Here is a 22,648-nt window from a genome sequence, read left to right as displayed (position 1 = left end):
TCTGTTGGTGTAAGCGGAAATAGGAAGGAGGTGCCAGCAACAAGCTTAGACCATAATGCCAATCTGTTATCTTCTGAGGCAAAATTTCTTTCCATATTCCCAGCCCATACATATCTGGCTGGAGGTCAACAGGTGTACCTGGGCGGCATCAGAGGTATGAAGTGAGGGTGTTCAAACCTCAAATGAAGAAGGCAGGAATATTGCTGTCTGTAAAGATCATGTCTGAGAATAGACAGGCTCAAACTGTCTTAAACCTCAATAGTTTGAAAAGAAAAATCTCTGATTGGCTGGCAGGGCGGGGGGGAGTGGGTCAGTAAAATTGAGTCTTAGTTCTAGCTCTGCATGTACTAGCCATGCAGCCTTCAGCAAGTCATTTAAGTTCTCGGAACCTAACTTCACTCTAATAGTACATTTCTCAGCTTATGATCCTTCAGGGGTACCCCCCTGCCTACCATAGTGGGTTTCGCCCTCTTTTTACACTACATTTATCACATTTTCCAGTGGAAATCTCACACAGAAGCACAAAACGTAAAACAGATTTGGATGTGCTGGATGTAGAGGTAAAGGATGTAGAGATGATAGTCCTCCGTTCTCTCCCTTCACATCTCCTGTCCCCACCAGCACCACTGCCCCAAGGCCCTGAGCCCACTGGTGGAAACCCACGCTCTCTACAGACAGTTTTGTGACTGAGTAAAACTGAGCCCTCTCTCCCACCTTCGAACCCATCTCAGCACAGCCAAAACACATCTGCCTCCAGAAAGCCTTGACAAGCAATTAGACTATATTGAGGTTTCTTTCAGGAATCAGAGAGGGGGTTCCACAGCACATCATATAGCAACACTTCCGAAAACTCCTCATCACAAAAGACGCCTTTCCCACATCCCTTAAGTCCCCCTTTTAAAAACTTCCCCAGGAAGTTGTTTTGTTGTCCTCATGCTGGTTTCCCACCTCTGTATTGCCATCCATCTTCTGCTTGATACCTTTGACGATTTCATTGTTTTGTAAAACAGTCTTCAGAGTTCCTTCCAGTGTTTTTTCCCCACCACCCAGCATCGTATCATCACCTCACAGGCCCAGGCCCAGAACTGAGCAATCAGTAGGTGGCACGGGAGACTGCAGATACTTAGATTTGAATTTTCCTTGCCCTGTCATAAGGATTAAATGTCGCCTCCCTGACTTTACAGTCAAATCCCTCTAGTCTATTCTGATCCACCATTCCTTTCTTCTTTTGGTCTCTGTCCCCTGCCACATACCCCATGCTCCAGCTGTTTTTCTAACTGGCTCCTATTTTCCAACCTGCTGAAGCCTTTGCTCATGCTGTGCCCTGGGCAGGAGTACCCTCCCCCACGTTTCTGTGCTTCAGAATTCCACCCTCTTCAAGCATTCCACTTCTTGACAGTGTGATCACTTCTGTTTCTGTAACTTTGCATGGTGCTTGTATATACCCCACTCCATTTATTATTTTCTTTCCTGTTTTTTAAGATAACTGATAGTAGCTTTAGGAACATTGAAAGCAGGAAGCCTCTGGTATTCTTCTTGATGCTCCTTGTGAATTCTTAGCTACCTGTTGCACACGTAACCATGCTATTTTCAAAGGAATGATGTGCACAGTAATTAGTAAGGCCCTTCACCACAATAATCACACTGCTGGATGACTATTTTGCAAGGCAAACTTCAAAAGGAGAAATTTCTTCTGAATTTCGGAATGTATTTTCTACATCAAGTCCACCTAAACTTTCAGATATTTACATGTTTAGTGTTAGAAATAACATACCACATTAGAGTCTTCATGTGTCTATTCCAGTTTTTATTTTTGCTGGCTGAGCTCCTAAAGGAATATGCAATGGGGAAACAATGATTTTAAAATATTTTTTAAAACAAAACAAAACCTTTTCTGTAAGTGAAATTGAGGTGGAGCCCCAAGATGTAAAACAGAAGCAGAACTACTCTAGGTGAACGGTCTTTCATGCATCATATATTGTCCTGGCTTTTTTTCATATTCGTGAAATATGTCTGCAGAGCTGAAGGGTCTCTGGGGACACAATTTGGCATGTTAAATACCATTACTGTATTCAACAGAAGAGTATCAGTCTTCCAGCCCAACTTCCAGACCTATCCGTGATATCAGAGCCTCTCTAGATTTCTAATCATTGGTTTGATCAGATAAAGCAAAACTTTTGTTATAGAATAGAAATAAAAAAGTCTTCACTAACACCCTTCATTTGTAAATTATATTCACATTTTTAAATACTTATTTTATGTAACAAATTAAGAACTTTGGTGTTTGCCGGAGAAATCTTTCAGCTTCCAAGGAACTTATAAAGTGCTTTGAACTTAAGCAGGATACTCTCATCAGTGAATTCTGCCACGTAACCATGGAAGTGAAATAGTGTTTGGAGAGCATAGAAACTTGTTTGCCTTTTCTGTCAGAGTTGTTATAAATTCTGACTTAACTGCAGGAAGAAAATAATGTTTAACCACTAGGTTAAGTAGGGACATTAACATACTTGGAAAACATATTAAATTTTGAAATATCTCCTGTCAACAGAATATTATGTAATTGTTTTTGAAAAGATACAAAAAGAGGTGTTTCATCCTAAGCTGAGATTTAATTGGAATCATTTCCCACTTTATAGATTTACATAAAAAGTCAGAGCAGGGGTGATACTGAGATTTGCTCTATGTGGATGCTTCACCATGGAATCCCCACGGGTTATTTATCACGGAAAATTAGCCCACGTCATGTGAAATGCACCAAGAAAGGCAGGACAGCTGAGAATGGATAATGGTCCACACATGATAAACAGTTTGTAGATAATAGAAGTTTGTTGATTTTTTTCAGGGAAAACTTCAGTGGTGTAAAACATTACCTCCTTATTGCGGCATTAATCACAGCAAACAGAGATAACATTGCAGATGCTCCTAGGAAAGTTGGCACTCAGTAAGTGACAGCTGCTTGTCATTATTAGTATGTAGCAGCATGAATCTCTAAACAAAAATTAAAACAGGTCACTGAGATTTACTGAAAAGAATTATGATGCTATCATTGCTGAATGGGAAATAAATGGAAGCAACTAGTTTTGTGGACCCTTTGTTTATAAACCCTCACAACTAAGCACAAATTATTTGCTTCTTGTGGGAGATGAGAAAAGCCAACTTACAGAGATAGAAGCTCAACAAACTTTCAGATTCAGATGCTGCACCTTTGTATGAGGCCTTTGTAATAGAGAGGCAGTCTATCTTAAACAGCATCATCCTTAACAACTCAGAGGAAATCTTGAATGCTAGAGATTAAACCCAGATTTTGAGAGTTTAGAAATTTTTTATTTGGAAAAAATATCATATTCAAAATACTTTGATAAACATATAACACCATGTTATACACATGACAGGCAGGTGATAAATATTTATTAGATTAAAATAATAAATATAAATGTAATATTAGTTATTTTAAGGGGCTGTCTACCATATGGTATACATTCAATAAATACTTTTTTAGTGAATTACAGATAAATTCACTCCAACATTTCTATTTCTGTAAGTCTTAGTCTCAAGACATTTCTGGCTTCTTGGCTTTAATTAGTATAGCTGCTGTTGAATCTAGGTTTGTGTTAATCAAGCAAGCCATTAGAACCAACCACATCTGCTCACACCAGCCCATTGAATTAAGGATTCCTGGTAAATCTATCTACCATATTTTCCGGCGTATAAGATGACTTTTTAACCCAGGAAAATCTTCTATACGCCCAGTCGTCTTATACGCCGGAAAATACGGTATGTCAACTAATTCAATCACATCTGAAATTCTGTTTTTTCTTCTTTAGTCAAACAACCTTAAAATCTGTCTCCACATGTGTTTCCCCAGTTTTCTGCTGATATAAAGTAGTATAAAGGCTTCTTCTCCAATTTGACTATAATTGACATTAGGGCACGCCCTGCTCACAGGTCTGGAGATGCCAAAAGAGAACTAAGGTTGCTTCCTCGTGAGAAAAAGTAACAGTGTCTTTCAGCAAGAAGAGCCTTAGGGACCACTTCAAGGAGCAAGGGAGGCTCAGTCACTCTTGGGAATTAGCAGACTCTGAGCTCTTCAAGTTTAGCCAACTTCTCTCATTTCTGTTCTCACTCCCAGCTCTTCCCAATTGATAAAAGAAACCTGGCAAAGCTATGACTCAGCAGACGTTGCAACTTGGTAACACACGGAATGAAGTTACAGTTTGGATTCAGCCACCTCTGCTTGTTATCTGAGGGGAGATTTGGAATTGAAGATGGTTTCCAAAGGGGTCTTTAGTCTAAGCTGTAATTTTTAAAAATTAAAGTATTCATGAATCTTGTGAGATTAAAATTAATTTCAAGATTACAATATAGTATAAGAAGTGTGAAAATACTTTTTTCTTTAGAAACTCAGGTAGGACAATCACTGTCCAGTCCAGTACAGCCATGTACCCATGACATGTACCCAGAGGCTGTAACCTGTTACCAGACTGGGAGCCGGCTCTGCTCCAGCAGGATCTGGGACCGGTAGAGTGTCAGGCAACCTCCAGGTTCTTGACTAGCACAGGAAATTTTTAAGACAGGAGTCCAGATGAAATTGAAAGTAAGTTTATTAAATCTTGGCGAGTGAAGCAAAGGAAGGGCCCTGGAGACAGGATCAAGGCATAAGTAATCCTGGCATGAGCTGCCGCTGCCCATTGCTCCCCTGGGTGCAGGTCTCATCGGGACCCTTAGAGTTTAGGATAGAAGCAAAGTACTCACCTGAGGAAAGAGAGGGAAGGTAGAGGCCGAGCATGCTCAGTGCTCAAAGAAGAGCATATGCTGGCGTCCTTTGTCCTGAGGGTTTTATGTATTTTCTATAGGAGGGAATTTTAAGGGAGGTCCCAGGGGAGGATCTCACAGAATATTCTTTAGCTCTCCAGGTGTGTCATCTAGAATGCTGATGTAGCAAAATGAGCATATAGTTGGTTCAGGGGTCATTCTCTGGTTAGTTTCACCTCTATCTTGGATTAGTCTGGCTCTGATTGGTTTTTTGTTATCTTTCTCCTTAAGGTGATTTAAACCATTGGCTTTTAGGTATCTTTGGTTAGGAAGAATAGGGTCTTGTGATTTATTTATTAGCTGGCTATTAATTGCTCAGCTATTCTGGCCATTTGTTCAACCATTTGTCTCAATTTTCTCCATCTGCTCTTAGTATCTTTGGTTAGGGAGGGTTAGCTGGCTGTTAGTTGCTCAGCTACTCCAACCATTTGTTCAGCCATTTGTGTCAGTTTCCTCATTCCACTTGCCAGGGAATTTTATTAGATTCTTACTAGCCTTCCTCAGTTCCAGAACCCCTTCTAAATAGTTTGCCATTGTTCCGTACCCAATCCTGTAGTTTATATTCGATCTCTTTTGTCATATTTTCCCCTGGCTTCAATCACTTCTCACCTGTATGTACCATCTCCCAAATCCTCTGATTTGAAAGTCCCCACTCCTTCCCCAACTATAACTCTGGCTTCTTTAGACTATATCCCTTCCTCTATGCTAAAGCATTCATGAACCACTTTGAGTAACAACATTCCTGTCTCAAATTTCCTTTACATCCTAGACAAACAGATTGATTTCAGGGTAAAACCTACATAACTGTTAAATAATGTGATATATAAGAAAGAATACAGTTGAACCTCAGTTCTCGAACTTAATTTGTTCTGGAAGGCTGTTTGAGAAGGAATTTGTTCAAAAACCAAATCATTTTTTCCCATTAGAAATAATGTAAATTGAATTATTCCATTCCAGACCCCCAAATGATTCTGTTTTAACCTCTCTTATATACAGTACATGTTTAATGTACTGTTTAATCTATAAATAAACACTTCTTTTCTTAAATTTATCAAACCACTGGCCTTAAAGGAATCACTTTCAGCACTCGTTCCAGGGGTGTCTTTCAGGTCAGCATGTAGCATCTTCACTTGTTCATATATCACTGCTTTCGAAATGCTGTCACCAGCTAACTGCTTTATGTTTATCCGAATCAATAACAGTTTTTCTACCTCATTAATTGCATGTGATCATTGTTTCTTTCATGCCCTTAGCAACATTAGCACTCTTGATGGCCTCCATATTTTAAAATTTTGCTAATCATTGATTTTGGCCAGCAACTATAGCATTCTCTCCTTTGTTCTGTTGCCTGAGAGAGGCTTTTTGTCATGCTAAGGCAGTGGTCGGCAAACCGCGGCTCGTGAGCCACATGCGGCTCTTTGGCCCCTTGAGTGTGGCTCTTTCACAAAATACCATGTGCGGGCGCGCACCTACAGTGCAATTGAAACTTCATGGCCCATGCGCAGAGGTTGGTTTTCGGCCTGGGCGAGTCTATTTTGAAGAAGTGGCCGTTAGAAGAAGTGGGGGTATTGGTGGTATCATGTGGCTCACGAGCTGCGGTTTGCCGACCACTGTGCTAAGGTATCAGCATGAAAGGATTGTCAGGTCCCATCTTGAAGTTTGGCTAGACAACTGAGACATTTTTTGTGTGAACAAACTTGGTTGAGAACCGAATTGTTCGAGATGGGAGACATTCGAGAAGTGAGATTTGACTGTATTACAATGGTAGAGAGCAAAAGAGGAGAGTACCAAAGTCCTTCTAATGTCTTCAGAGGAGAATACCCAGAAGAGATAACTATTTAGGTTGATGATGATGATGATAATACATATGTACATTCTGAGTGCTTTACATATGTTATCTCATTTAATCCTCTCAATAATTCTAACAGGAAAATTCTCTTGTGATCCCTATTTAATCATTAAAGAGACCAAAGAACAGTGAGATTGACTTTGCCATATTTTCCCCTACTTCAATCACTTCTCACCTGTATGATTACACAGCTTGCAAAAGGTAGTGCTAAAATTCAAACATAGCAAGTCTGGCTCCTGGGTCCCTGCTCTTAAATCATAGGTGAGAAGATAAAACTCAGCCGAGGTTGAGGACGGCATTCTACCTAAACCAAGGCAATAGTTTGCACAGTCATGAAAATATGAGAGAACATGGTTTGTTCCAGAACACAGCATTGAGTGTGGCAGGAGTGTGAGGTGGAAAAGGTCACTGAAAAGGTAGGGAGAAACCAGTTCAGGAAGGGGCTTATTTGCTGGGTTTTATTGTGTAGGAAATGAGTTGTTGAAAGGTTTTAAGCAGGACAATAACATGATCAGAACTGCATTTTTGCACAATCCCTCTGGCAGGGATATGGAGGATAGATTGGAATAGATTGAAACTGGAGGCACAGGTTACTATTCAGAAGCATTTGCATTATCCTGAGGATATGATGAGGGCTGAACCAGAGCAACAACATCAATGATGGAAAAAGTGGAGATGGAGTTGAATGCCTCAAAATGAAACTGAAACTTTTGTATTTCAACTGTGTCAACAGTATTCTAATTGAGGAAAATAAGATAATGGTGTTCCTGTAATTGCCTCTGTCTTCCTGTTAGTAAAATAGCACTCGTTAAAGCCTTGAGTCAAAGATATTGTTCAGTTAGGTAAACATTATGCAACTTTTCAGACAAGAGTAAATATATAAATATTATTTCACAGACAATAATGTTTAATATTTTCACATTGAAGAAATAAATAGATATGAAGATTAACTCGTATATTTTACAGAATTTTTGAAAGACATGAAACAAATTTATTTATACATAAAGAAAAATAAGAATTATAAACAAGAGCTCATTGTGATGACATTACCCATAAGGACCAGCAAATATTCTTGCTAGAATATCTTCTATGCTTTGCATATTTAAGCTATCTATTAAATGGATGTGTCATTACTTCCTTGGAGCATTACTGCTTATCAGAATAATTTGATTTTTCCCCCCAGCGATGAGTGAATCCATTCCACTTGGAATGTCTAGTTTTAGTCTCTATTTTCAAAGAGTGATAAAGCTCAGAAATAGTCTTAATTAAGATAACAAATATTGGCCATTAAAATGGAACTAAGACAAGACTTTAACATAATATATTGTTAATAGTAAATCTACATTTATGAACATTAGTGAATATTAGTAAATAGTTATCTTTCTTTTTAAGTAAATAGTTAAGTCAAAAGACTCTTGTAGATATCAACATGTTAAAGATTATAAAAATCTAAAATATATTTAATAATACATGGCATGAAATGATTTTAAAAAGGAATTTCTATGTTACAGAATTTTTATTAGAAAAGTACCATCAAGTATAATGGAAAATAATATTTTGATCCTTTGAAATAAGAGTGGAAAGATAGAAGGATAGCTTTTGATATTTACATGCACTAATGAATTATATGCCAGATTTTCATGAAATGATACCTAGTTCCCATTAAATCAGTGCACACTCACTATGTGTGCTATTTTTCTTTAGAACTCTATCTGTGAGGAGTCCATTTTTGATCATAGAAATTCAAAATTATTTAAACGTATACATATATTAATAATTGTATATGGTGAATCAAAATGCCCTTATCTGTAATAAATAACTTTTATGATATTAAAATGTTTATTAAAAAAAAAACGAAAGCGAAAGATAAAGAGTAAATCAGTTACAACATTTGCATTTGGTATCCTATTGGGTAGATACGCAGCCTTTGAAATAGACAATTACCGATTTTGGTCTACTATACAGTGATACATTTTGGTCACAACTTAATTCTATTTGTATTTCTCTTTAACATTTTAATTGTATTCATAATAACTTAATTTTCATCATGTTTACCTAAAAACTCCATATGTTACATATTATTAAAAGGATGTTTGCTTCTTTTTGATTAAAAGTTTCTGTAAAGGGTAATACTTGAAAAGTTAACTTGTTACCTAATCATTTTCAAATAATGAGTAAAGATGCATCTTTGTGAATATATTTTAAAATCTTGGTTACTATAGTAGAGACAGACACTAGCAATGAAAGCTTGCATGTATTTCTGACTCACATATAATGAGTATTTCAAATTTTATTCTAGAGTATTTTTAAATATGCAGCAGAATACTACTGTTCTCTCTGACATGATCCCTTTTTACAATGATGAAACTTAACACATTATTTTTTATAATCTTTTGAGCATGATATTTGCATTCCAGAATTAATTAATGAATTATAAAAGATCCAAATACTTTTGATTGGTTAAAAAAATAAACATCTTTATTTGAATCCTTCTGATAGTAAAATAACCAATACATCAGTTAGGATTAAAATATATACTATTTGAACTACTGTTCTATATATATCAAAATTCATATGCTTTTTATAAATAGGCTTATCTATTTATCCTATAAAACTTAGCTTTAAAACTATTACTGCTTTGGATATAAAACTGGCCTTCAGACCATTATAGACTATACATAAATGCTTCATTCTTCACCAACACCAACCTCTTCTAAAGAAAGCTTACCAGTAGTCTTTCACAGTAGTGAGCAATTTTAAAAACTATTAGGCATAGAGAGTAAAGGAAGATAATATTTATGTTAGAACAATTTTCACCATAAAACATCTAAAAAGTAAAAAACTGTGAATGAATTACCTTTAAACCATGGTCCTAATGTTAAAATTAATTTTCTGAATGCCACATTTTTTAATATTTTAAATGACAAATATTTTACATTTCGTGAAGTACATGAACGGCATTAATTTGCCCGGGAACTAAAATGCTATAAGGTCTTTCTGACCAAAAGTAAATGCCATAAATTAAAGAAGTTTATCTCAGAATGAGGGTTAGGGTATTTACATATAAATAAATACCCAAATAACTCTTTATAGCTGAAAAAGAATGATATGCCCTCAGAAGTGTTTGTCATAGCCAAAATACAAATTACTTGTGTGTACAATCTAGCCTGCTGAGTAAACAATTATTTTTAAATTATAGCAAGTAATACAATTAATAGAAAACTTTTTAATTAATAGAAATTAAGATAATTATAAATCTAATGTGTAATTCTCAATATTCCCTGGTGCTTGCAAGTGTTCTTTAGCATAACAGCAACAAAGGACTCCTTTAAATTGTATATATTTTTTAGCTTTATTTCAGATGCTGTGTAGCACAAGAACCCAATGTTCAGAGATAAGTGTGTAACCATGGAAAAGGAATACAAAAAGGAATTAATTGCCCTATTAGGTAATGAATACTCAGAGGAATGAGCATTAGTGACTTATGGCTTGAAGTGCTTGGGTCTGATCATCATTTTGGCCTTTTTGAAGGAGGACTTATAGCCACCAGGCTGTGCCTCACTCATACCAGGCCAGGTGCCCCAGAAAATCCCATTACGGACACCTCTGTATTTTTGGTGATAATATTTGCCATTTAAGTTTGCAGAAAGACATGCATCAAACCACCAGCCTGAACTGTAGTAGAGCCCACAGTTCCCAGAAGGATATCGATCATTGTCTCTATCTGGGGTGGTAAAAAACTTCATGTCATGATTGTAGTGTTTGCTGAAACGTAAGGCATCTCCAGCTGTGCCATTATAGTTACCAACGTGTAAACGGTATTTGAGAAACTCATTGGCCACATAAAACTGATCATACAAGGCATAGAGTTTGACACCATTAAAGTCTTCAAGATCTATTCTTAGAATCATCTCCTTACTCTTGGTCAGAAGGTGAATTTTATCATTCCCCAACCAAAACTCTTTTCTGAGGTTTCCGAAGCCTACTTTGTAGTCTTGCCATGTTTTGTTGAAGCTGGTGCTTCCATCGAGACGTGCCTGCAGCACTGTCCAGCCTCCTCCCATGGTCTCCATGTCACAGAAAACTTCGAAGCTACTATTTTTGGGATCCGGTGTAACTCTGTAGGTCTCACTGCTTCTTTTGCCTATAGTGTAGTATTCGGAGCAATCTTTATATATTAGATGTTGAACTGAAGGGGGAAGAAGAGAAAGACATTGGATTTTGTTAAAAAATTATGCATCTGAAGAATTCTTTGTATGTATAAAAGCAGTTTGACAGCTCCATCCATGGTGATAATGGAACCTTGCTTTGCTAAACTTACTTGAAACTGTTTAGCAAATGCTTGTTAAGGCCCCAGAAAAAGAATCTGGTGCTACAAAGCAGACAACATACTCTTGGCTGGTAATAATATTGACATCGACAACAATCAACAACAATAAGAAGAAATAAAAATAGTAGTTTTAAGAATTTAGTCATTTTTGGCGAGGGCTACCCTCAATAGGCATTCTGCCAAAGGCTTGATAACATTTTTACACTTAATCTGCACATGATCCTTATGATGTAGATATTATTGCAAATCTGCTGGTGACAATATTTATATTCAGAGAGGATCAGTGGCTTGCCCAAGTTCACAGAAGCATTAAGTGGCAGCGTCAGGACTGAGTTCTAGCGGGCTGCATAGCTTGTTCTTGTAACCACTGCACTAATTGGTCCTGAAAGTCAGATGATTCCAGCTGCCCGATTCCGCGCTTACAGAGGAACCATAGGCTTCTCTTTCCTTCACCCAAAGGGGCTGGTAGCCTCTGCTGTTAAAAAGTGTTATGGGATATGTTCCCAATGACGTGTTAAAATTTTAACGTGCAGCACTGGTCATACATTCACATTTATTTTACTTGCTTGACCGCTAAATAAAGAAGCTCAAAAAAAAAAAAAAAAAGGGAAGTTCAAGTTAAAAGAAAATTTTTTCAATAATATTCCAATATACTTATTTTGAATTTATTACCCAAGGAAAGTATTTAGCCAGGTTTCATATATTTGGTTTCTAGAAAGAAATGACAGGCGATTATGTTTAGAATAAAAATAATAATTAGATAGCATGGTTCTGTAGGAATCCAATACAGATATTTACTCCCAGATAATTTTTATAAAAGTCCATGCCAGATAAGTTTAATATAGGCTGTCCCGCCCCCCAAAAAATTATATACACTTTGAATAATTATAATAATTCCAATGGGTTAAATCTGAAAAGACAGAAACATCAACTGAGCTATCAGCTGTTAACGTGTATATACATTTGGGGGGTAGGGGGCACCCTGTATAAACCATCCTGTGGCATAATAAATCTATTCATGTATATTTAGAATTCAAAATATTCTGATATTTTCCCAAAACTTTTAGTAAAAATAAAAAATAGACAAGAGAATCTAATGTGTGCCCAAGGATGTCATCTACCTCTCCGCCTTGCAACGTGTAAGGTAGCTTCAGATGGGAGCTGCCTAGCGCATTAGCAGCCGAGGTCCTGAAAACCCCGCCTGTCTTCACTGGCAGATTCCCCGGGGATGGAGCACGCACGAGGTACTGGTTCCAAATGAGCGTGATCCTGCCCTAAGGCACCAGATCCCTTCAACCTCACGCTCATGGTAAGTCCCAGACCGAAGGCACAGATGGCTTTCCAAAGTGTAACAAGACCACCAGCAGCTGTGGCCCCAGGAACTCAGATGCCGAGCCAGGGTCTGGAGGAGCCAGTGCCACAGCTGGCTCATGGGCAGAGTGGGCAGTTAGGTTTGTTATCTTCGACATGTATTTATTACAGTTAATTCAGGTAACGGGGATGGTGAGGATGGGTTCTGTTGTTACACGCTTGAATTCTAGTTTAAGGTAAAAGAGGGAAAGAAACGAGAATGGATTCCTTCCTAAGTGGCATTCCAAATCTCCCCCTTACCATGTTTTTGTGTCACCAGGTCTCAAAGCAAAAAAAGTTTTACCCACACATGAAACCATATGACTGCTTTCACTCCATCTATAAAGTCTCCCATTGTCACTAGGTATTGGGGTTATCTACTTGCAGATTACTTGCTAAGATCTTTCAAAGATCTCCTATTGCTGCATGAGAAGAAGCAGTCAGCAGACCTGATTTTCAATGAACAGAGTACAACCGCAAATACTGCCTTGTCTCTGTGTTTTCAAGCACTTCAGTAAAGAGATAAGTTAAAAGCACTAAAATGTTAAAAAAAAAAATCCTATTTCTCTACAAAGTTTATATGTAACTTTGACATCAGCAAAGTGCTTTGAAATTCAAAGTGCTTTCTAATGGCTACAGAACTAATCATGATTTTTGTAACTACCATTTCTATGGTCACACATTTGCAAAGATATTCTTTTTTTTTTTTTTTCCGCACTACCTGGATGAATAAGAGGCTTAATTTATTTAATCGGTCACTTTCTTTAACGTATTTGCTCGGGTTCATGTTTATAAATGTTGTCTAGCTGCATAACCTTCATGAATGCATGATAAGAAAACGGTCACTATACATACCCGGACGTGACTGTATCTGTTCTTGACTGGGACACTTGGAACATTTCCCATCCAAACTGTTGACAACAAAGGTCAGATTTGCCACTTTGCTGTCAACGTAGTTTTCTACATTGTTCATGTTGACGAGGTTCAGCCTCTCCAGGCGACCCTGAAGCACGTCGATCTCCTTCTTGGCGTTCCGGAGGTCCGAGGACAGCTTGGTCACCTCGCCCTCCAGCTCTGTAACTCTGTTGTCATCCGCCTCCCCCGGGCCGCCCGTGCCCGGCGGCAACAGCCCGCTCCTGCCGGGCTCTCGGTTGTCATCCGCCTGCAGTTTGCTGTCTTGGCAGCATTTCTTCAGGCTGCTGACGATCTCCTTGAGGCTCTGGACTTCTTTGAACACCTCCTCCATCCTGCCCAACTGCTTCGGCAGCTGAATCGTCAGCGGGGGCAGGTTCACCTGGTAGGGGCACTCGCCTCCATCCTCGCACTTCCCTCTGCGCTCGAGCCTCACGGGGCAGGCGTCCTTGGCCGGTTCGTCTTTAATTTCTTCTGTGTCATTGTTTGCCGCAACCAAACAACTGCAAGCAGCGAGGACAGCGGCCGAGCTCAGGCAGCACCAGGTGGCCAGCTTCATCTCGGCGGCGGCGGCGGCGGGGCGCTCACCCAGCAGGGAAGTGAGGCAGCGTGCTGGGCCGGAGCTGTTTTAACGGCGGCCGCGGCCCGCCTGACTCAGGCTTTCTGTTGTCAGAAAAGGGCGGGAGCGCTTGCATCACAAGTTTCAGAAACCCAGAAACGGGGAGAGTTGCCCTCGGCCACCTCCGTGTGCCAGAAACTGTTCCTTATTCCCAATCGAAGGGAGCTGGTTGGATGCACATACTGAACAAATTTTGCTCTCCTCGTTTATTTGATAAAGCGCAGGGAAAATCTCGTATTTCGGAGTAATTATGCTCGAAGTGAATCATGTAATTGTACTTAACTCCACTAGGAAAAGTAAATTATTTTTAAGATACAAATTAAGTCCTAGTGATTCACACTATCTGAAGAACAGAAATATTTACAGAAAACAGAAATAGTCTTTTTTTTTTCCTTTTTAGTGCATGGTATTGAGGACCCTGCATTTTCCTCATGTTGGACATGCAGGTGAAATCTTAAATTTTTTTTTTTTTTAATATAACGAAGTGCATCCTTCTGACTTGTGCCCTGGACTATTTGAAAAAGGGAAGAAAACTGGTAGAGAGGAGGGGGGTTGGGGAAGCTGCTTTGTATTACTTTGACCCTAACATAGTGTAGTAAAAATGACTACAACACAGTTAAAAGTACATCATTGTCTTTCAACGAAACCAGCGGCCTCCTCCTTTGCCCCTTCCCCTCTGTGAGGTTGTGTTGTCATCTCCCAGAGCTGCCCAAGTGTGCGTCTTTGAACTGTGCCCGCCTCTGCTCGGATTCTTCTGTCTCCGGGAATCCTTGCATCCCCTTGCCACCAGCAGCCCCGCTCTGTGAATCCTGCCTCTATCGCGGGCCCCATTCACCTGCTCTCTACGCCTCTTGGTGTAACCCGTCAGCACTCATGACTTTTCAGACTTCTCAGTTTCATATTTTTTAAACTCTTCTCCTCAGAGGCCAAGGGCAAGAAGGAGGAATGGCTTCAACTGGAGAAACCACTTTCTTTTCATTTGTTTTGCATATTGGCATCTCACATAAGATTTCTTTTTTTTTTAAAGACTTTTATTGCTTTAAAAATAATTTCAAAATGACTGATGTGGATAAAAATCCAAATTCTTTATTATGTTACTTAAGGTACTCTGTAATCTATCTCATATTTATTTCTTGAATTGACTTTCCTACGTACCCTCTTCATTCCAGCCAAACTACCCTACTCGTGTTCTCTAACTGTGTCAGGCTCACTTTACATTCCACAGCTGTATTTACTCCTGAATACTTAGGAGGCCTGGATCCCTCCCCTGGATCTACCTCTTATCAGATATATAGATTATTAACTTTACTCAGCCTGGGGTCTTGTAACTGTGAAGGAGGAATTTGGCTATTCTTCCCTCATACAGGAATGAGAGTTATAAAAACCTTTGAGTGGAGTGCTTCAGGGGGAAGAAAAAAAAAGTGTGTATAAAAGTAACATTCTTTCCAAATAAGTTTGTCAAACATGTTCTGCACACCCTATGCCTCATTTTTCCTCCATCTTCGTCCAGTCTTTTAAAAAATTAAGTTGTTTTCTCTTCATTGTATTCAATATGTTTACATCAGTTTTATACAATTTTTATGATTAAAAATATCTATTTAGTCTCCTAATTTTATTTCTCTCCCCTTACCCACTTTCAAGCTGTGACACTCCCCTGTTGTGAGCAGAGAAATAAATAAATGATTAGAGAAATTTTAAAAGAAAGAGAATGATGATAATATAGATGATATAAAAATCCTATATAATAAAAGGCTAATATGCAAATTGTCCCCTCGACTGGGAGTTCAACCAGGAGTTAGACCAGGGGGCAGCTCCTTCCCCCGCCCAACCCTGCCAGCCTGGCCTGATTGACCCCGATTGGGGCAGGCCAGCCAGACCCCACCTGTGCACAAATTCATGCACTGGGCCTCTAGTATTTTATAAAGTAGAAGCATAAAACAAAGTAATATTTTAAAAGAAAAAAATATATAGAGAATAAGATATTATGTAATAATATTGTATAAAGTAGAAATATATTGGAATAATGTTTAGTTTAAGGTACATTACTAAATGCCCTTGACTGACTAGGGTATATACAAATCCATATATTTAGCCAGTCAAGTATTTATTAAGGATTTTCTGTGTACTCAGACCTATGCTAGAACATATAGAAGGTGTAAGCCATGGCCTCTTCCATTTGTTCATTCATTCGTTTACCCATCCATCCAGACATCATATTAACTGAGCACCATCTACATGCAAGACTACACAGACACTGAGGCTACACTAGAGAACAAATCATACAAAAAATCCCTTTCCCTTCTTAGGAAGGTGTATTGAGGACCTAGTAGTTTCTTGTGGGACAATCAAATAAATTAGAAACACTTTTTAAACATTTCTAAATAATGAAAGAGCAGCTTTCTGGCTCTTGTAATGGGCTTTTGTTTCATGTGCTTGAATCCAGGATTTGCTTTCCTAGCACTACTGCTAATTCTTGGGCCCTGAACACCCCCACTTAACCAAGGGGCAAATGGCATAGTCTCACCTGAAAAGGTTGAATATGATGTGGAACTGGCTCCTGTTCCCTCAGGACCCATAAAAAATTCCCCAAGTAAAGGCAGAGAACTGCTTTATTAATCAGTTTTTGTTGTGACACTGATAGATGATCCTCTGGGCTCTCCATTTAGAAAATCACTTACTCCAGGCAGACACTAAGTGACTACCAAATGAAAGAGGCTCAGTCTGCCTAGTGATTTATAACCCGTGGGGCCAGAGAATGTTGTGCTATAATTAGTGCAAGAAGCTTTCAGAAAAACAATCTCACTATATCCTCCCATCTCTACAAGTACTCGCAGATGAGAAAAACAAAACAACAAAAAAAGTCAAAGCAATCAATGACTTGCCCCTGGTTTTACAGTATTTAAGATACAGAGTTGGAGCTTGAACCTGGGTCTGATTCCAAAGTTCATGTCTTTTCTCCTATGCCACATAGCCAGGCATATTGGTAGCATGTTATGGAGAGCCTGGTGCTTAATCACCACTTAGATCCGTGGGAAACCACAGAAGGTTTCTGAGCAAAGGAATAATATAATCAGTTAGGCACTTCAGAGAAATTAATTCATCAGTGAAATACTAGATGCATTGGCAAAGGGAAAGATTAGGCAAAGAGAGCAGTATAGAGGCCACTTAAATACTCCAAGCCATTGTTTCCTAACATGTGTTTCTTTAACATGAGTGACTACATGCTGATGAAGGTTATATGAATACAGAGTTCCAGGACAAGCACCTCTGAAAAATATCAGTCTTATGCTAATGTGTATATGGATGGTCAAGAGGAAAGTGATGTATGCTGCAATTTTCAAACATTAATTAACAATAGAAACCTTTTATTTTCTAGGACAATTTTTTAGGAATGAATCTTCTGCTAGCAACCAGCAGGAAATAATGAGAGGTATTAGTGTGGTGGCAGGTGAACCAATGTAGTGGCAGGAGGAGTGGTAAAGGGGTTGCAGACATTATTGTAAAGAGTGATAGAAGCCATAGGATCTGATAAGTGATGAGAAATGGAAGAAAAGGAGCGAGAGTTGAGGGAGAACTGTGAAATATGACTCTGGTTGAAGTAATGTCATGGCAATGAGCATAGAGAGGGAGTAGTAGGTTGGTGAGTATAGATTTCTTACCCTCTGGCCTTGACCTTTGCCTCCTTCCTCTTGCAGGAAAACTTTCTGCATTTTCTTATGTGCAATCTCCCCTGACTCCTAATATCATCCACTGATCTGCCCCAACACAGAACTGACACATTATGCCCATTTACAGATTTGTTTTTCAGACCTAACTATGCCCATTTACAGATTTGTTTTCAAGAAATATATGGTGGGATTTCAAAGTAACAAGAATTTGTTTCTATAAGTCTGATGATAAAATTACTTTCAGCCATCTATATTCACATTCACAACATATTCAGACTTCTTTAATTTTTTTTCTTATACAAAGTATATTCAAAGGAGGATCTGTATTTACTGTTTTTGGAAGAGATTCCAAAAGTAAATTTTAATTGTTTACTTTAATATTCCTTAGACATCTTAGTTGCTGTTCATTACAAATTTCATGAAAATAATCTTAAACAAAATGCTGAACTTTAAACAAAAATACAACACAGAGAGAGATTTAAGAATTGCTTAATTTTGGTTGAAACTAGAATGGTTGTCAGTTTCTTTTACATGTCTTACCAGTACCTCACCAAGCCCACCCAAGCCATTTCCAGTGGCTTTTCCATACAAATGACCTCTCTTGGCTCATGCTTCAGACTTTCCTAAAAGCTCTCAAACAAGCAGCATCTGACCTCTGTGTACCTTGTACCACTTGTTAAGTGGCACTAGCAGCAGCCAGCATTGGTTCACAGCTTGGCCTCACTGTGGGAACCTCCAAGCCCAACACAAGTAGCAGCCTTTTGCAGATCAGTTCATGCCAGGTGGCCCAGGCAGGACACAGGCAGTGTCTGACCTTGCACCTCCCTGGACAGCTTCAGACCACCAGACCACGGCCAATTACAACCAACCACCTTCACCAGTGACATTCTCAAGGAGCGGACTCAGTGGGAACCAAAGCCCCACTGAAGCAAGTCCTGTTCCACAGGGTCAGTCCCTGCACAGCAGCTCCTCTGCTGTAGTCTCAGTTGGTCCTTGCAGCCAATTGGTATCTGGGGGCCAATCCCTCCCAGTGACATGACAACAAAGTCAAGGCTCAAAAGGACAGTTCGCACAGCCCACACAGGGACCACACCTAGGGCACTCCGCTTGGGTGACTGAGGAGTCTGTGCCACTAGGCCTAACAGGACACCTACTCATAAGGGAAACAAACACAGGGAAGCAGCCAAAATGATGTGACAAAGAAGCAGGTCCCAAATGAAAGAACACAAGAAATCTCAGAAAAAAACAAACAAACAAAAACTAAATGAAATGGAGGCAAGCAAACTCCCAGATACAAAGTTCAAAACAACGGTTATAAGGAAGCTCAAGAAATTTAGTCAGAACTTCAACAGCATAAAAAAAAGGTTATGGAAACCGTAAAAAAAAACAGTCAGAAATAAAGAATACACTAATTAAAATGCATAATACATTACAGGAAGTCAATAGTTGGGAAGATGAAGCAGAGAATCAAATCAGCAATTTAGAAGATAAGGAGGCAGACAACACCCAATTAGAACAGGAAAAAGAAAAAAAGAATTTTAAAAAAATGAGGATACTGTAAGGAGCTTCTGGGACAACTTCAAGAGTACCAACATTTGTATCATGGGGGTGCCAAAAAGGAGAAGGAAGAGGAAGAAATTGAAAACCTACTTGAAGAAATAATGACAGAAAATGTCCCTAACTTGGTAAAGGAAATAGACATACAAGTTCAGGAAGTTCAGAGAGTCCCAAACAAGATGAACCCAAAGACACATCATAATTAAAATGCCAAGGGTTAAAGACAAAGAGAGAAACTTAAGAGAATCAAGGAAAAAGCAGTTAGTTACCTACAAGAGAGCTTCCATAAGACTGTCAATGGATTTCTCAAAAGAAACTTTGCAGTCTAGAAGGGATTGGCATGAAATATTCAAAGTGATGAAAAGCAAGGACCTACAATCAAGATAACTTTACCCAGCAAAGCTATTATTTAGAATTGAAGGACATATAAAGAACTTCTCAGACAAGAAAAAACTAAAGGAGTTCATCACCACCAAATCAGTATTATAAGAAACATTAAAGAATCTTCTTTAATAATAAGAAAAAAAAGATAAAAAAGTGGCAATAAGTACATATCTATCAACAATTACTTTAAATACAAATGTATTAAATGCTCCCATCAAAAAACAGAGTGACAATGGATTTTTTTAAAAAGATCCTTATATATGCTGTTTACAAGAAACTCACTTCCGATGGAAAGACACAGACAGTAAAGGGAAGGAAAACGATATTTCATGAAAATGGAAACAAAGCTGGGATAGCAATGCTTATAAGTGACAAAATAGACTTCAAAACAAAGGCTATAACAAGAGACAAAGAAGGACCCAAAAATTCCATTTCTGAGTGTTTATTCAAAGAAACCCAAAACACTAAATTGAAAAGAAATAGGCAACCCTATGTTCATTGCAGCATTATTTATAATAGCCAAGATATGGAAGCAACCTAAGTGTCCATCAATAGATAAATGGGTAAAGAAGTGATGCATATATACAACGGAGTATGATTCGGCCATAAAAAGAATGAAATCTTGCCATCTGCAACAACATGAATGGACCTAGAAGGCATTATGCTAAGTGAAATAAGTCAGACAGAGAAAGACAAATGCCAGATGATTTCACTTATATGTGGAATCTAAAAACAAATTTTTTTTAAAAAGCAGAACAGAAACAGACTCATAGATACAGAGAACATTTTGACAATTGCCAGATGAGAGAGGAGTTAGGGGGATAGGCGAAAAAGGTGATGGGATTCAGAAATACAAATTAGTAGTTACAGAATAGTCAGGGGGATGTAAAGCAGAGCATAGGGAATATAGTCAATTGTACTGTAATAACTACATATGGTATCAGATGGGTACCAGATTTATTGGAGTGATCACTTTGTAAGTTATATAAATGTCTAATCACATGGTTGTACACCTGAAACTAATATAATATTACTAGAGGTCCAGTGCACGAAAATTTGTGCACTCGGGGTGGGGGGAGGGGGTCTCTCACCCAGGCCTGCGCCCTCTGGCAGTCCGGAAGCCCTCAGGGGATGTCAGGCTGACGGCTTAAGCCCACTCCCTGCCATAGCCGCTGCGCTGGCCAGCCATGAGCAGGCTTCTGGCTGAGCAGTGCTTCCCCTGTGGAAGCACACTGACAACCAGGGGGCAGCTCCTGCATTGAGTATCTGCCCCCTGGTGGTCAGTGGGCATCATAGGGACCAGCCATTCAGCTGTTAGGGTCAATTTTCATATTACCCTTTTATTATATAGTATATGTCAACTGTAATTTAAAAAAAAAAAAAAGTGTAAAAAAAATATTGTTGATTTTTTGTTTTGGTTTGTTTTTTGTTAATCCTCACCCGAGGGTATTTTTTCCATTGAGAGAGAATGGAAAGTAGGGAGGGAGGATGGGGGAGAGGAGAGAGTGAGAGAGAGAGAAACATCAATGTAAGAGAGATACATTGATTGGTTGCCTCCTGCAGGCACCCAGACTGAGGCTGGGGAATGAACCTGCAACCCAGGTACATGCCCTTAACCAGGAATCAAACCCATGACACTTCGTTACACAGGCCGATGCTCTAAACACTGAACAACATCTGCCAGGGCTATTTTTGATTTATTAACATGGAACTCATAACCAACAGAGCTATAACTCATGCCTGAAGGAAAAGGAAGCTTATCTATTATGTGTTTTCTCCATAAGGCACATTGCAACCTTCTTGTATTTATCAACACTAGACAGCACTTTATTGCTAAGCTCAGGAGCCATTTTAAACAGTGAAATCACCAACAAACAGCACAAAAATAAAAAAAAGTTATACTTATGACACTTCTTTATAGTATGAGAGCTAAAACAAGACAGCAGAGTGTTGCCTTTTTTGAGCTTAGCTGGAAATGTGCGTTGGGCTACCAAATTTTCAGCCACCCTACACATGTCTACAAATTATCTCAAAAGCCCACAAGTATTATCTTGGGATTACAAACAAATTTTAATGAGTAGATGAATTGATAAATACAGAATTCATAAATAATGAGGATCAACTCTATATTATTACAAATTCCATAGCTTGGAATTCTTTAATATATCAGTATGAATTTATATACTATATAACATATTACATTTATAGACATTATATGTTATATAATATATATGTGCTGTAATTATATAAGTATAAATTTTTAAACAATATTTACCTTAAGAATTTATTTTAATATTTCCCTTCATAAGAATAGTGTGCATCTTAAATTATTATGGAAAAGTGAAAATATTCAACTAACTCCATGCTAGTTGAATAATTTCATGATGAATGCATGTCTTTTAAATGCCTGTCCTTGCTCTCTTTGAAACATGTTTTTAAAAGACTTGAGTTTATCTTATGAAACATATATGTCAGTATGTGAACTCTCAATAAATGTTAATTTAAAGGTGATTTCCATTGTGTTGGTAACTAAAGAAAATTTATGAAATGGGTAAACTTTACAGTGTTAATAGCAAACATTGCAATACACTGATAGGTCATCATCCAAGTTCTTTTAAGGAAATCTTTCTACATGATTTAAGTATAGCATTCTAAAGTATAATATTATTTTGTTTATTTCTTTTTCTGCTTTTAGTTTGATAATATCTATGATTTGAGTAATTTCCTGTTCTTTTCAGTGAAAACTTCAGAGCAGAAGAAACCACTTCATGATCATTATCAACAGATGTTAAGTTGTTTGGTCCTTATTTTAAAGTATCTATGATTATTTATCACAGCTTTCCTGGGCTTATGTATTTAACACAAAATTATTTTTGATCAGGTTTATATGTACAAATGACATGGCAGGTGTTTTTACAAGTGATACAAAGTTTAGCTTCAACAACTGCTGTTGCAGAAAAAGATGACAAAATAGACACACAAGCTGCATAGTTACATAGAAACATAAATTTAAAATAAATCTCCATTCATTACTGTGACCGTCTCAAAAAGAGCCGTAGGATGGTAGTCATGGAACCCATGTTTTCAGTGAGGAATCTTGCACTATCTTGCCATTTAACTAGGCCTTAGTTTTCTCATCTATAATATGAGAAGGTCAGATTAGAGGT

General features: G+C 38.3%; 2 protein-coding genes across 2 annotated transcripts in view; one reads left to right on the top strand and one right to left on the bottom strand.

Annotated features, from left to right (window-relative positions):
• CCDC146 (coiled-coil domain containing 146) overlaps positions 1 to 22,648 on the top strand; it is a 108,538-nt gene that overhangs the window by 27,241 nt on the left and 58,649 nt on the right. The gene's annotated exons all lie outside the window — the stretch shown is intronic.
• FGL2 (fibrinogen like 2) lies at positions 8,508 to 13,866 on the bottom strand. Its single transcript, XM_008149737.3, has 2 exons — positions 13,197 to 13,866; positions 8,508 to 10,850 (listed from the first exon to the last, which is right to left on the bottom strand). The coding sequence occupies exons 1-2, from the start codon at positions 13,810 to 13,812 to the stop codon at positions 10,144 to 10,146; spliced, it is 1,323 nt and encodes a 440-aa protein (XP_008147959.3). The 5' UTR covers positions 13,813 to 13,866; the 3' UTR covers positions 8,508 to 10,143.

This window comes from Eptesicus fuscus, chromosome 14 (genome assembly GCF_027574615.1).
Source record: "Eptesicus fuscus isolate TK198812 chromosome 14, DD_ASM_mEF_20220401, whole genome shotgun sequence".
Classification (NCBI taxonomy): Eukaryota; Metazoa; Chordata; class Mammalia; order Chiroptera; family Vespertilionidae; genus Eptesicus; species Eptesicus fuscus.
Note: the sequence above shows the minus strand (reverse complement) of the source record. Positions and strands in the feature narration are given on the sequence as shown.

Excerpts from the sequence above, each read along its gene's own strand:
- FGL2 (XM_008149737.3), bottom strand. The coding sequence starts at position 13,812 with ATGAAGCTGGCCACCTGGTGCTGCCTGAGCTCGGCCGCTGTCCTCGCT. Across the intron at positions 10,851-13,196 it reads ACAGATACAGTCACGTCCGG|TTCAACATCTAATATATAAA; the intron begins GTATGTATAGTG and ends TTCCCCCTTCAG.